The 11,535-nt window shown below is 35.1% G+C and overlaps 1 protein-coding gene across 1 annotated transcript; it reads left to right on the plus strand.

Moving 5' to 3' along the window:
• Nucleotides 1-1,003: 1,003 nt before the first annotated feature.
• Nucleotides 1,004-11,253, plus strand: LOC105763106 (protein phosphatase 1 regulatory inhibitor subunit PPP1R7 homolog). The gene is made up of 7 exons (XM_012581198.2): nucleotides 1,004-1,145; nucleotides 1,582-1,634; nucleotides 5,269-5,499; nucleotides 5,715-5,861; nucleotides 5,952-6,094; nucleotides 6,165-6,284; nucleotides 11,205-11,253. The coding sequence occupies exons 1-7, from the start codon at nucleotides 1,004-1,006 to the stop codon at nucleotides 11,251-11,253; spliced, it is 885 nt and encodes a 294-aa protein (XP_012436652.2).
• Nucleotides 11,254-11,535: the final 282 nt, after the last annotated feature.

Consider the following 11,535-nt stretch of genomic DNA (forward strand, 5'->3'; position numbering starts at 1 on the left):
ATGAACTAGGCAAAATTTATTTGGATTTGGTATATTTATTATTTGGATTAAAATGATACTTTGATGACCTGTTTTGATTATATGAAATGTTTGAAATTTTTGTCTGTTTGATCTGTAGACTCCGGTAATGCTCCGTAACCTGGTTCCGACGAGGGATACGGGTTGGGGGTGTTACACTTTGATATTGTAAAAATTATTTCTTTGTTTGCTTCTTTGTTTTTCTTTAAGAGGGTTTGTGTCCTAAGGTTTTGGTAGAAACCTTAAGGGAGTTTGTAAGGTTAAACCTTGTCCTTAAAGGTTATCAAATTAGTGAATTTGGAAAAAAAATCTTTAGTTGTGGAAAGCTAAGGTAGTTGAGTAGGCAATTAGGGTCGAACCACTCTAAATTCTTGTGTTCAATTTTCTATCCTTGTTCTCTAGCATTAAAAAAATTTTTAAAAGTCAATTCACCCCCTCTTGGCAATTTTGGTTTGATTATTTGAGCTAATAATTGGTATCGGAGCTAGTCTCTTTTAGACAGTTTAACAAACAAAGAGGAGATCTGAGGAAGCTCAACAATCTACAAATCAACCCATAAGAGATGACGTCTACACCCTGTTTAATTTTTCTAAGAAAATCATAATCTATCTCCAAGTCTTCTTACTTCAATGGTGTCAACTATTGATATTGGAAGACAAGAATGATATTGTTCATACAAGAAAATGATCTTGTTGTATGGGACATTATCATGGACGGTCCATCCATACCTCTCAAGCAAGAAGGAGAGCTCATTATTTCAAAGAGCAAGAAAGAGTGGAATGAGGAAGATATAAGAAGTATTCAGTTGAATGCCAAAGCTATGCACACCTTATTTTGTATACTTAACCTAGAAGAATATAATAGAGTTTCATCTTGTTCCAATGCCAATGAGATATAGTATAAGCTCGAAGTTACACATGAAGATACCAACCAAGTAAAAAAGTCTAAGATTGGCATTTTTACTCTAAATTATGAAACCATCAAAATGAAGCCCAAGGAAGATATCAAGGTGATGTCTGATTGGTTTACTTTCATCATCAATGGATTGAAGTCTTTGGGAAGGCATCTAAATGAAGAAGTAGTAATGAAGATGCTTCGAAGCTTGCTTAAATCATGGGAATGCCAAGGTGACTACAATTGAAGAAGCAAAGAATTTAGAAACATTGACTTTGGATAAGCTCATCAATTCTTTGCTTTCACATGATATGAGGCTCAATAAAGGGGTTAAAGAAGTCAAAATTAAGAAGAAAAAGTTTGGTGTTGCTATTAAATCCCACCACTAATGAAGACAATGAATCAATTGAAGAGGTGGATGAGAATAAAGAAATGACAATGTTTGTTAGAAGATTCAAGAAGTTTATGAGGTCCAATAGAGGGAGAAAATTCCAAAAAAAGAAGCACTCAAGCTTGAATCTATCAAGGAGAAGGATATCATAATATGCTATGAATGCAAGAAGCTGGGACACATCAAGTTCGATTATCCCCAATGAAAGAAAAATGGATCAAGCAAACAAAAGCTTAATGCTCATGTTGCTATTTGGAGTGATGAGGATTCATCTGAAGATGAAGATCAAGAAGTATGCAACCTTTGCCTTATAACCATTAATGATCCTAAGGTAATTTCTAACTCATCTAATTGAATTTCTTATTCATTTGATGAGTTACAAGATGCTTATGATGAATTGGGTTTGGAGTTTGAAACTATGATTTCAAAATATAAGAAAAACATTTCAAAATTAAAAGATGAAAATAGTTTACTCTCCAAAATTGATCATGAACTTGAAAATAAAATTCATGATATACAAGTTATTATAAATGAGTTTGAGAAAAAGAACCAAGACTTGCATTATTTGCTTTCAAAATTTCATGATGATTATCAAAAGCAACTTGAGTTGCTTAAGAGTGAAAAGGCTCACTCTAACAAAGTTTTGCCAAAAATGTTTGAAAAAGGAGAAAATTCCAAACAAAAATTTGTTAAAAATAGCTTTAATCACTATAAACATAGAGACCCCTCAAGTTTTTATAAAGGAAAAATTGTTAAGAGTATATGGGTACCTAAAGGACTTAATGTTACTCAAAACAAAGAGATTCTTTCAAAATGGATTGCCAAAGGGACAAAAATTTTAGGAACTAATACTTATGGACCAAAAAGAATTTGGGTGCCAAAAAAAAAATTAATTCTATGTTTGTAGGAAGAGGAGCATTGCTTCAAGGTGAACAACTCAAGAAAAAACTCATGGTACCTTGATAGTGGATGCTCAAGGAACATGATCGATGGCAAGAGTCACTTTATCAAATTGAAGCCAAAAAATGGAGAGAAGTTACATTTAGTGACAACTCCAAATGGAAAATAGAAGGAATTGACTTTATTGGTAAAAAATCTTCAATTCTTATTGAAAATGTTTTGTATGTCAATGGTCTTAAACATAATCTATTAAGTATTATTTGTCAATTGTGTGATAAAGGTCTCAATGTCATTTTTGAGTCTAATAGATTTAAAGTAATTGACATTGTGTCTAATAAGATTATGCTTGTAGGACATAGGATAGGAAATACTTATCTGATGCATTTAGATGACTTGCAGGATTCATTCATTTACCTTGTAGCTAAAAATGAAAATATTTCTTCATTGTGGCATAAAAAACTAGGACATGCTAGCATGAACATATTGCATAAGCTATCCAAAAATGACTTAGTAAGAGGTTTGCCAAAAATTGATTTTGATTTAGATAAATTTTGTGATGTGTTTGTTAAAGGCAAACATTAGAGAGTTTCTTTTAAACTTATCAATGATGTATCTACTAGTAGAGCTCTTCAATTAATTCACATTGATCTTGTTGGACCAATTAGGACTACTAGCTTGGGTGGAAACCAATATGCTTTTGTGCTTGTAGATGATTATTCTAGATTTACTTGGGTTCTTTTCTTAAACACTAAAGATGAAGCTTTAGAAAAATTCACTACATTTTAAAAAATTAATCAAAATGAAAAAGGTTACTCTATTACTAGTGTTAGAAGTTACCATGGGATCAAATTTTAAAATCTTGGTTTTAAAAATTTTTGAAATTCAAATGGAATCAGCCATAACTTTTCAGCATCTAGAACCCCTCAAAAAAATGGAGTTTGTAACACCCCCTAACTCGTTTTCGTCGCTGAATTAGGGTTACAAAGTATTACTGTACAATTCAAAATATTTAACTTCAAAATAGAAACCATTATACAAAATTAATGTTAATATTTAATAACTCAATCTAATTATAGTAAAAACACACTCATGGCCTTAAACCGAGCCTTTGGGGCCCATAAAACAACTTGGGAAAAATCAGGGATCAATTTGAAACAAAACAGAAAAATTTGGATAAACATCAAAATTTGATAGACAAAAGTCACACGACCGTGTGGCCACGCTATGTGACATAGCCCAAGTTGTGTGGACATTCAAAGTTTGGACACACGACCATGTCCTAGCCCGTGTTTCTTCCCATGTGGTTATTCAAAATAGGGTCACATGGCCGTGTCATGGGCGGTGTGCCAGACCGTGTGTGCATTCGATGTTGAATCACACGGCTTGTAGCCCCAAAACTCGACCTAGAAGTTTAGACTGAATCTCAGAGGTTACATTAATCACTAAAATGATCGTAGGAAAAATTTTAGTTTTACCAGCTAGAAAACAAACAGTATTTAAGTTACATAAAACTCTCCATTGTAAAATCCCAATGTTACAAAAAATTTAGTCCAAAAGATGCTTACGTGCGTATAACACAACATTTCGTACCACAATATTCAAAATAAAACTTACAATTCAAATCGTTTATTTATAACTGCGAAATTTATGAAAATAGTTTTAAAGTCGATTCTAAAACGTGGCTATCCGAGACCTCCGCATACCAAGTCCAGCATTAGAATTCGAAAATGTACCTGTAAGGGGAAAACTAAGGGGTGAGCTACACAAGCTCGGTGTGAGTTCAAAACGTATCTAACAACGGAATTACAGATCAAAAACCAAACAGTAGTTCGATAACGAAAAGTACTTACAGAGATACATAGAAATAGAAAGCAAACCTCGGAACCAACGTCCCAAACAAATGTAACAGTCATAGCACACCAAATCACACACTGAATACTCATTAGATAAACCCGTCAACGGGTCGATACAATAATACTTATCATCACAATCCAATATATCACTATGCTAACACCTCAGTTCACATAGAATAAGTCGTAAATGTGATGACAAACTGAAAGATTATAAACAAGTAACTCACATCCCAAAAGAGCTGTTTAAGCTTATCCAACCAAACACACCACATAAGACCTCGAAAGGCCAATCCAACCCTACACACCATGTATGTGGACTAAGCCACTCAGATAATAATACGCAACAAGGCTGGCGTATATGCAGTACAATGCATTGTGGTAAACCGCTGTGCAAACATGTTGCAATTTAAACTGCCAGATCAGATAATAGTACACAGAAAAGCTGACGTACATACGGTACAGTGCGGTAAATCGCTGTACCAATAAGTTGCAGTCAAACTGCCAGATCAGATCAGAATCAATCTTCCTTCTCTTCACAACCAACTCAAAAATTACTTTATGCAAGTGCATGTATGTTTACAACCTCACAAAAATAATAAACACATCGATAGACAGTTAGACAGAAACAGGCATGCACACATTTACTACATGTTTGGTTGGGGGAATAGGTATGCATTCCCCCCAATTCTGCGGGCCCACCACCAAACGGGTATTTGGTTGACTGTAATAACATTACAGCCCGATTTAGTTCCGCCACTATTACCCCCATTGGCTGTAATAGTCATTCCCCCTATCCAGCGCCGATTAGGGATTCCATTCTCGTTTCTTATTTTCTATTCCATTTTCTGCCCTCGTCAACTTCATCCTCTTAGACGTTTCCCTTCCATATTGCAAGGTAATTTTTTTCGTTTCTATCAATTTTTTCTTCTTCTTCTCGTACGTTTCTTTTCTTTTCTTTACGTTTCTTTTCTTTTCTCCATTTTATCAAGAACGAAAAATGCTCGCACTCTTTCCCTGTTTTTCTTTTCTTTTCTTTTCTGTAAAATCGATTTCGTTTTTCTTTCTGCTATATTTTAATTATTTGTTTATTATTAATCAAAGATTTGCCATTTTCTTTAGCTTTTAGATGTTTGTGAGAAGTAAATAAGAAAGTAAAGGGAAAAATGAATAAGAGCCTAACGAAGAAGCTTGGGGTTATTTCTTTTTGTACAGGAGTTAATACTTAGGGATAATAAACTGACGAAAATACCAGATGTGGTTATATTCAAGAAGCTCTTAGTTTTTGATGTTTCTTTCAATGAAATCACTTCATTACAAGGATTGTCGAAGGCCTCCAGCACAATCAAGGAACTCTATGTCTCCAAAAATGAAGTTACTAAGATGGAGGAGATTGACCACTTGCATGAGTTGCAAATCCTTGAACTTGGTTCTCACAAACTACGGGTTAGTTATTAAAATGCTTGCATAATCTTTGTATTAATAACGTTATAAGCATCTATTGTATGTAGTAGGTAGGTGGAAATTTTCTATTTCATGGCATAAGCTTTTTGTCAATTTTTGTTTCAGTATTGAAGTAGGGGGTAAGATTGGTCAGTTATTAGTAATTTCTTGAGCATGGTCTAATTTGTGAATTGCTTTCACTGATCTTGGTATCTTAGGTGATAGAAAATTTGCAAAATTTTACAAAGTTACAAGAACTGTGGCTAGGAAGAAACCAAATTAAAGTGATTAACCTTTGTGGGCTTAGCTGCATCAAGAAGATTAGCTTGCAAAGTAACCAGTTAACATCTATGATAGGGTTGGAGGTTGACACCTTAAAAAAATGTTGGTTCTCGTAAAAAATTTTATGTCATAATATTTGGATGAGGTTTTTTTTTAGATTTTTTGTTTTCAAGGAATGCAATGCTCTAGAAGAAATATACTTGAGCCACAATGGTATTGCAAAAATGGAAGACCTATCAAAATTGGTCAACCTCCAAGTATTAGATGTTTCATCAAATAAGCTAACATCATTCGATGATATTCAATACTTAACAAGGTAATTTTCATTTCTCTCTACGTGTAGGGATCTTATCCTATCATAAGTTGTTGAATAATGTTATATGCATGTTGGAAGACTTGTGGCTCAATGACAACCGACTAGAATCACTTGAGGACATAGCTGAGGGTGTTTCTGGTTCAAGAGAAAAGCTCACTACTATCTACCTTGAAAATAATCCATGTGTACGGTTTGCAACTTGTAGTATTTAGAGACTATAGTTTTTGTTGGTTTTTTACGATTGCAGCATCCTTACGATCCCAAATGTTTTTTTATGGCTAATTGGTTGATTATATTGATATTTTTGGTTCTCTATCTGGTTCAAATTCGTAGTTGGAACATGATTAATTCTTACTCTGTATGCTACGGAGCTCCGTTTTCTTGTTGTGTTTTCCTGATTTCATATATGTAATCTTTTCTCAATTATGTTTCCAATTTAATATTTGAATGAAGGCTCTAATTATTGATAGAGTATGTCTTTGGTGCATGCTATTTTGTGGCATCCATCTACAGTAGTTTTCTACCTTCCTAGGCTGAGTTCAGTTAAGTCTATATCATCATCCTCCCATTGGCATATTGCATTCATTTTAGCTATAGAGTTATTTGCACAATTGGTGATTATCGTTTGACATTTCTCAATCTTCTATACTGGCCTAGTAGTCATTCTTCTCTCCTAACCTTTCTCATATATGATCAACTGTACTGTATTTGCTTAGAAATTTTGGTAGGATCTGGACTGTTGTAGTTGAATGTTCATAAATTTGCAATCACGCGTGTAGCATGCTAACGGTAACATCTTCAGTACCTTGTTGTCTGGAGCTTGTAAGTTTGCATATGTTGCTAGGGGAAAACAGGGTTCTAGAAGTGATCCCTAATTCTTTAAAGGGGATTAACCATGATATGTTTATTTATTAAATGCAGTGTCGTTAATCATTGTTTTGAACATTCTTAATCTCTTGAATTGTTGACCTCTTTCCAACTTTTTAATAATATTTCAAGCTCTCTTGTAAACAATAATATATGGCTTTGTAGGTTGTGGGTCAGTCCAGAAATTCACATAAGATGCATGGTCATTTGTTAAAGAAGAAATTCAAATCCAAATTTTCATTTATAATTGTTGTACTAACCACATTTTACTCATCATTTCAGTAATGGCTTCCATTTAAGGCACTGTAACAATGCACTAAAATTACTTGAAATTCCAACAATTCATGATGCTCGTAAATGGGTTCATGGTTATATTGCATCTTAAATTACTGGCCTAGACATTGTCAGTAATACCAGGAGATATAATCAATATCACACATTGCTCTAGCTCTAAGCAACTCAAAGAAGCAAGATGAAGTTCTAGAGAAGTTCATAAACGCCACAATAAATCTCCGTACCTTTTTTAAGTAACTATCAACGAACATAAAGGGAAATGAGAAGAAGCAACTATCCTCTGTAGATTATACTATTTCATGAAATGCAAACAGATGATCATGGGACAAGAAATCGACCAAACATAAAATAACAGAGAAATGTGATTATTTAAAAGTCTATAAGGGAAAATAAACAAGGTACAGAACCATGTATATTAATGTCCTCTTTCAAAATTAATGCGAGATCTATTAGATCCTCCTTCATAGCCATCCCACTTTGTCCATGGCTTTCTTGCCCTTCTTGACCTCTGTCAAGAACTGATCAAGACCGAATGGACCAGCCAGTATCATCCATTATCCAGCAATGAAAAGTACCATAGCTAATCTATGGCATCTGGTCAAGGGTGTTCAAATTAGGGATTTGGGGGAAAAAAGGTACTTGTTTAGGTTTTTCCATGTTATTGATATGGAAAGAGTTATTAAAAGGGCTCCTTGGACATTCAATAATCATCTACTAATTTTACACAAGTTGCAAGGGGGGAAGATCCAATAAAAGTTCCTTTAATCTCATCACCGTTTTGGGTTCAAATACATGATGTGCCCATTGGGTTTTACTCTGATAAATTAGCGATGCAGTTAGGGAATTTTATTGGAATTTTTCAAGAATACGATGGATCTAGTTTGGGGAAAGAAAATATGAATTTCATGAGGATAAGAGTTCAAGTTGACATACGGCGCCCTCTTAAAAGGAAAAAGCAAGTTATGTTTAATAACAAGTGCTCTTATGTTAGATTTAAGTACGAAAAATTGACTCTTTTTTGCTTCTACTGTGGCCGTCTTGGACATAATGACTCCTTTTATGAAGCAAAAATAGAGGCAGGGGTTGAAGTTGATATGATGGGATGGGATTTATCTTTGCGTGCACAATCGAGGAGAGCCCAAGTAATGAGGAGTGTATGGTTAAGGGAAGAAGGAGGTTCTGGTGGAGGAATGAGCGGAGGAAATAATGAAAGAGGAAGAGTAGGAAATTTTAGGGGAAGTTTTGATCCTATTTTAGGATTTAATCTGGAAGGTAATGGGTTCTCCTCACAAATAGAAAGGGTTAGACCTTTAAATGATTATAGTCAAATGGCTATAGAACAGGAGTTGGAGAATGAGATGATTATAGGAGAAGAAGGAAAAAAGAGAGGGAGAAAGGATATTGAGGATAGTAGGGAGATGATTATAGGAGAAGAAGGAAAAAAGAGAGGGAGAAAGGATATTGAGGATAGTAGGGAGATGGAAGGGAGAGATAGGAAAGTACAGGGATTCAATCATTTATTATCGGCGGATGACAAAAGGCAAGCCGACCGATCGCAATGAAAATATTAAGTTGGAATGTCCGAGGTTTGGGGAATCCTCGGACAGTTCATTGACTTCGGCATTCGCTGAAGAAACACTATCCCCAAATGATCTTCTTAATGGAGACAAAAATAAACAAAAAAAGGATGGAAAAAATTCGAAGAAGTTGTGGATTTCACTTTGGAATTGATATGGATTCGATTGGATCTAGAGGAGGACTTTGTTTAGCATGGAGAGGAAATGCTAGTATTGCACTACAGAGTTTTTCAAGTAGACATATTGATGTGATCATTGAGAAAGAAGGAGATGGAGAAAAGTGGAGATTTACAGGTTTTTATGGTTCCCCTTATTCATATGATAGGGAGGAATCATGGACCTTGTTGCGACAATTAAGAAACCAGGGAGATGACACATTGCTGGTTTGTGGGGATTTTAATGAAATCTTATATGGTTTTGAAAAGAAATATGGTTTGCCTAGAGAAGAGAGAAGGATGGAAGCATTTCGGAAGGCTTTGGAAGATTGTTGTTTAGTGGATTTGGGTTATTCAGGTAAGAGGTTTACGTGGGAGAGAGGAAATCTGCCAGAAACTGATATCCAAGAAAGATTGATAGAGGAGTGGCAACAGAACGATGGGGTAACTTATTTCCAAATTTTCTAATTCAACACCTCCCACACTCATTCTCAGACCATTGTCCACTTCTTATTGATACGGATCACAGAGTTAAAAGGATAGCAGATCAGAGGTTCAGGTTTGAAGCATGGTGGATTTTGGAAGAGACATTCTTGGATGAGACTAAAAGTATTTGGGAAAACTCAACAGGAGACCTTGTGAAGAAGCTGAAAAATTTAAAACGAGGGTTACAAAGGTGGAGTGTCCGGTTCCAACAGAATAAAAGGATGAAAAAGGAGGCCTTATTGTCAAAATTAGAAATGTTGCTTGAAGCGGATAGAAGTGAGGAGAACTTGGCAGAGATTATTGACACAAAAATCCATCTGAATTTAGAAATTGAGAAGGATGAAAGCTATTGGGAGCAGAGGGCCAGAATTAATTGGTTGAAAATGAGAGACAGAAATACAACTTTTTTTCATAAACAAGCATCGCAACGAAGAAAGTAAAATAGAATCCACAAGCTGCAGGGTGAAGACGGCAGTGAGACGGATGAATGGAAGGATATGGAGGAAATTGCCAGATCGTACTTTTTACGTTTGTTTTCAACAGGAGGGCAAAATAACTTTGAGAATATCTTGACAGGTATTAGAAAGTGTATTTCTAAGGAAGATAACATTAAACTGAAGGTAAGGTTCACAAAGGAGGAAATTCGGGAAGCTCTTTCAGGAATGGGTCCTAAAAAAGCACCGGGAGAGGATGGTTTCCCAGCCTTATTCTATCAAAAGTGTTGGTCAATTGTTGGGGATGACGTCTCCAATTTTTGTCTCCAAAGGTTAAACGAAGGTATGGAGTTACATTCAATTAATAAAACAAATATTGTGCTCATCCCAAAAATCCAGAATCCCTCAAGCATTACCCATTTTAGACCTATTAGTTTATGTAATGTGATTTACAAATTGATTGCTAAAGTCATTACGAATAGGCTATGAGGGATAATTCATAAATGTTATGATTTAGCACAGAGTGCTTTTGTTCCAAGAAGGCTGATTTCTGATAATGTGTTACTTGCTTATGAAATTCTACACACTTTGAAACTGAAGAGATTGGGGAAAAAAGGATTCATGGTTGTTAAACTGGACATGAGTAAGGCATATGATAGGGTTGAATGGGGGTTTGTTAAAGGAGTAATGGAAAATTTGGGTTTTGACCCAGGATGGGTTGATTTAGTACTGAATTGTGTCTCTTCAGTCTCATACTCTGTGAGTTTCAATGGAAATATTGGTCAATCGTTTCTCCCATCGAAATGTCTTAGGCAAGGGGATCCTCTATGTCCATTTTTATTTCTTATTTGTGGAGAAGGACTCTCAAGTCTAATGAGGTTAGCAAAAGAGGATAATGTTTTTAAAGGTGTTAAAGCAAGTCAAAGAGGGCCAACTATCTCCCATTTACTATTTGCAGATGATTGTATTTTATTTGCAGAAGCTACGGATAGGGGAGCACATTCATTGAAACAGATACTGCAAGAATACGAGACAAGTTCTGGGTAATGTGTGAATTTTGAAAAATCGACTGTTTTCTTCAGTACTAATACAAAAGAGAGTGAAAGGAGTGTTGTTTCACAGATCCTTGGAGTCAGAAGAGCTAATGATTTTGAGCGATATCTAGGACTTCCTAGTATGGTGGGGAAAAGAAAGAGATTATCTTTTCAAAATTTGAAGGACAGACTCAAGCAAAAAATCAACAGTTGGAGTATTAGGTATCTCTCACAATGAGGAAAGGAAGTGTTTATTAAGGCAGTTCTCCAAGCTATTCCAACATACTAGATGGCTTGTTTTCTACTCCCTAAGACGCTTTGTACTGATTTGGATAGAATAATAGCCAAATTTCTGGTGGCAAAAGAGATTTAATAAAAAAGGTATCCACTGGTGCACTTGGAAGGATATATGTCTATTAAAAGAAGATGGTGGTCTCGGTTTTCGTGATTTTGCTAAATTTAACGTTGCATTATTAGCGAAGCAGGGATGACATCTTATTAATTATCTGAATTCATTATTGGCCCGTGTTTTGAAAGCAAAATATTTTCCCAATTCAGATTTCTACAAAGCTCAGTTGGGGAATTTACCTTCAT

Source organism: Gossypium raimondii, chromosome 7 (assembly GCF_025698545.1).
Source record: "Gossypium raimondii isolate GPD5lz chromosome 7, ASM2569854v1, whole genome shotgun sequence".
Taxonomy (NCBI): domain Eukaryota; kingdom Viridiplantae; phylum Streptophyta; class Magnoliopsida; order Malvales; family Malvaceae; genus Gossypium; species Gossypium raimondii.

Bases quoted from the DNA above. Each gene is read 5' to 3' on its own strand.
- LOC105763106 (XM_012581198.2), top strand. From the start codon at position 1,004: ATGAAGCCCAAGGAAGATATCAAGGTGATGTCTGATTGGTTTACTTTC. The intron at 1,146-1,581 runs GTGACTACAATT...ATTCATCTGAAG, and splicing joins TAAATCATGGGAATGCCAAG to ATGAAGATCAAGAAGTATGC. The intron at 5,862-5,951 runs GTTGACACCTTA...TTTGTTTTCAAG, and splicing joins CATCTATGATAGGGTTGGAG to GAATGCAATGCTCTAGAAGA.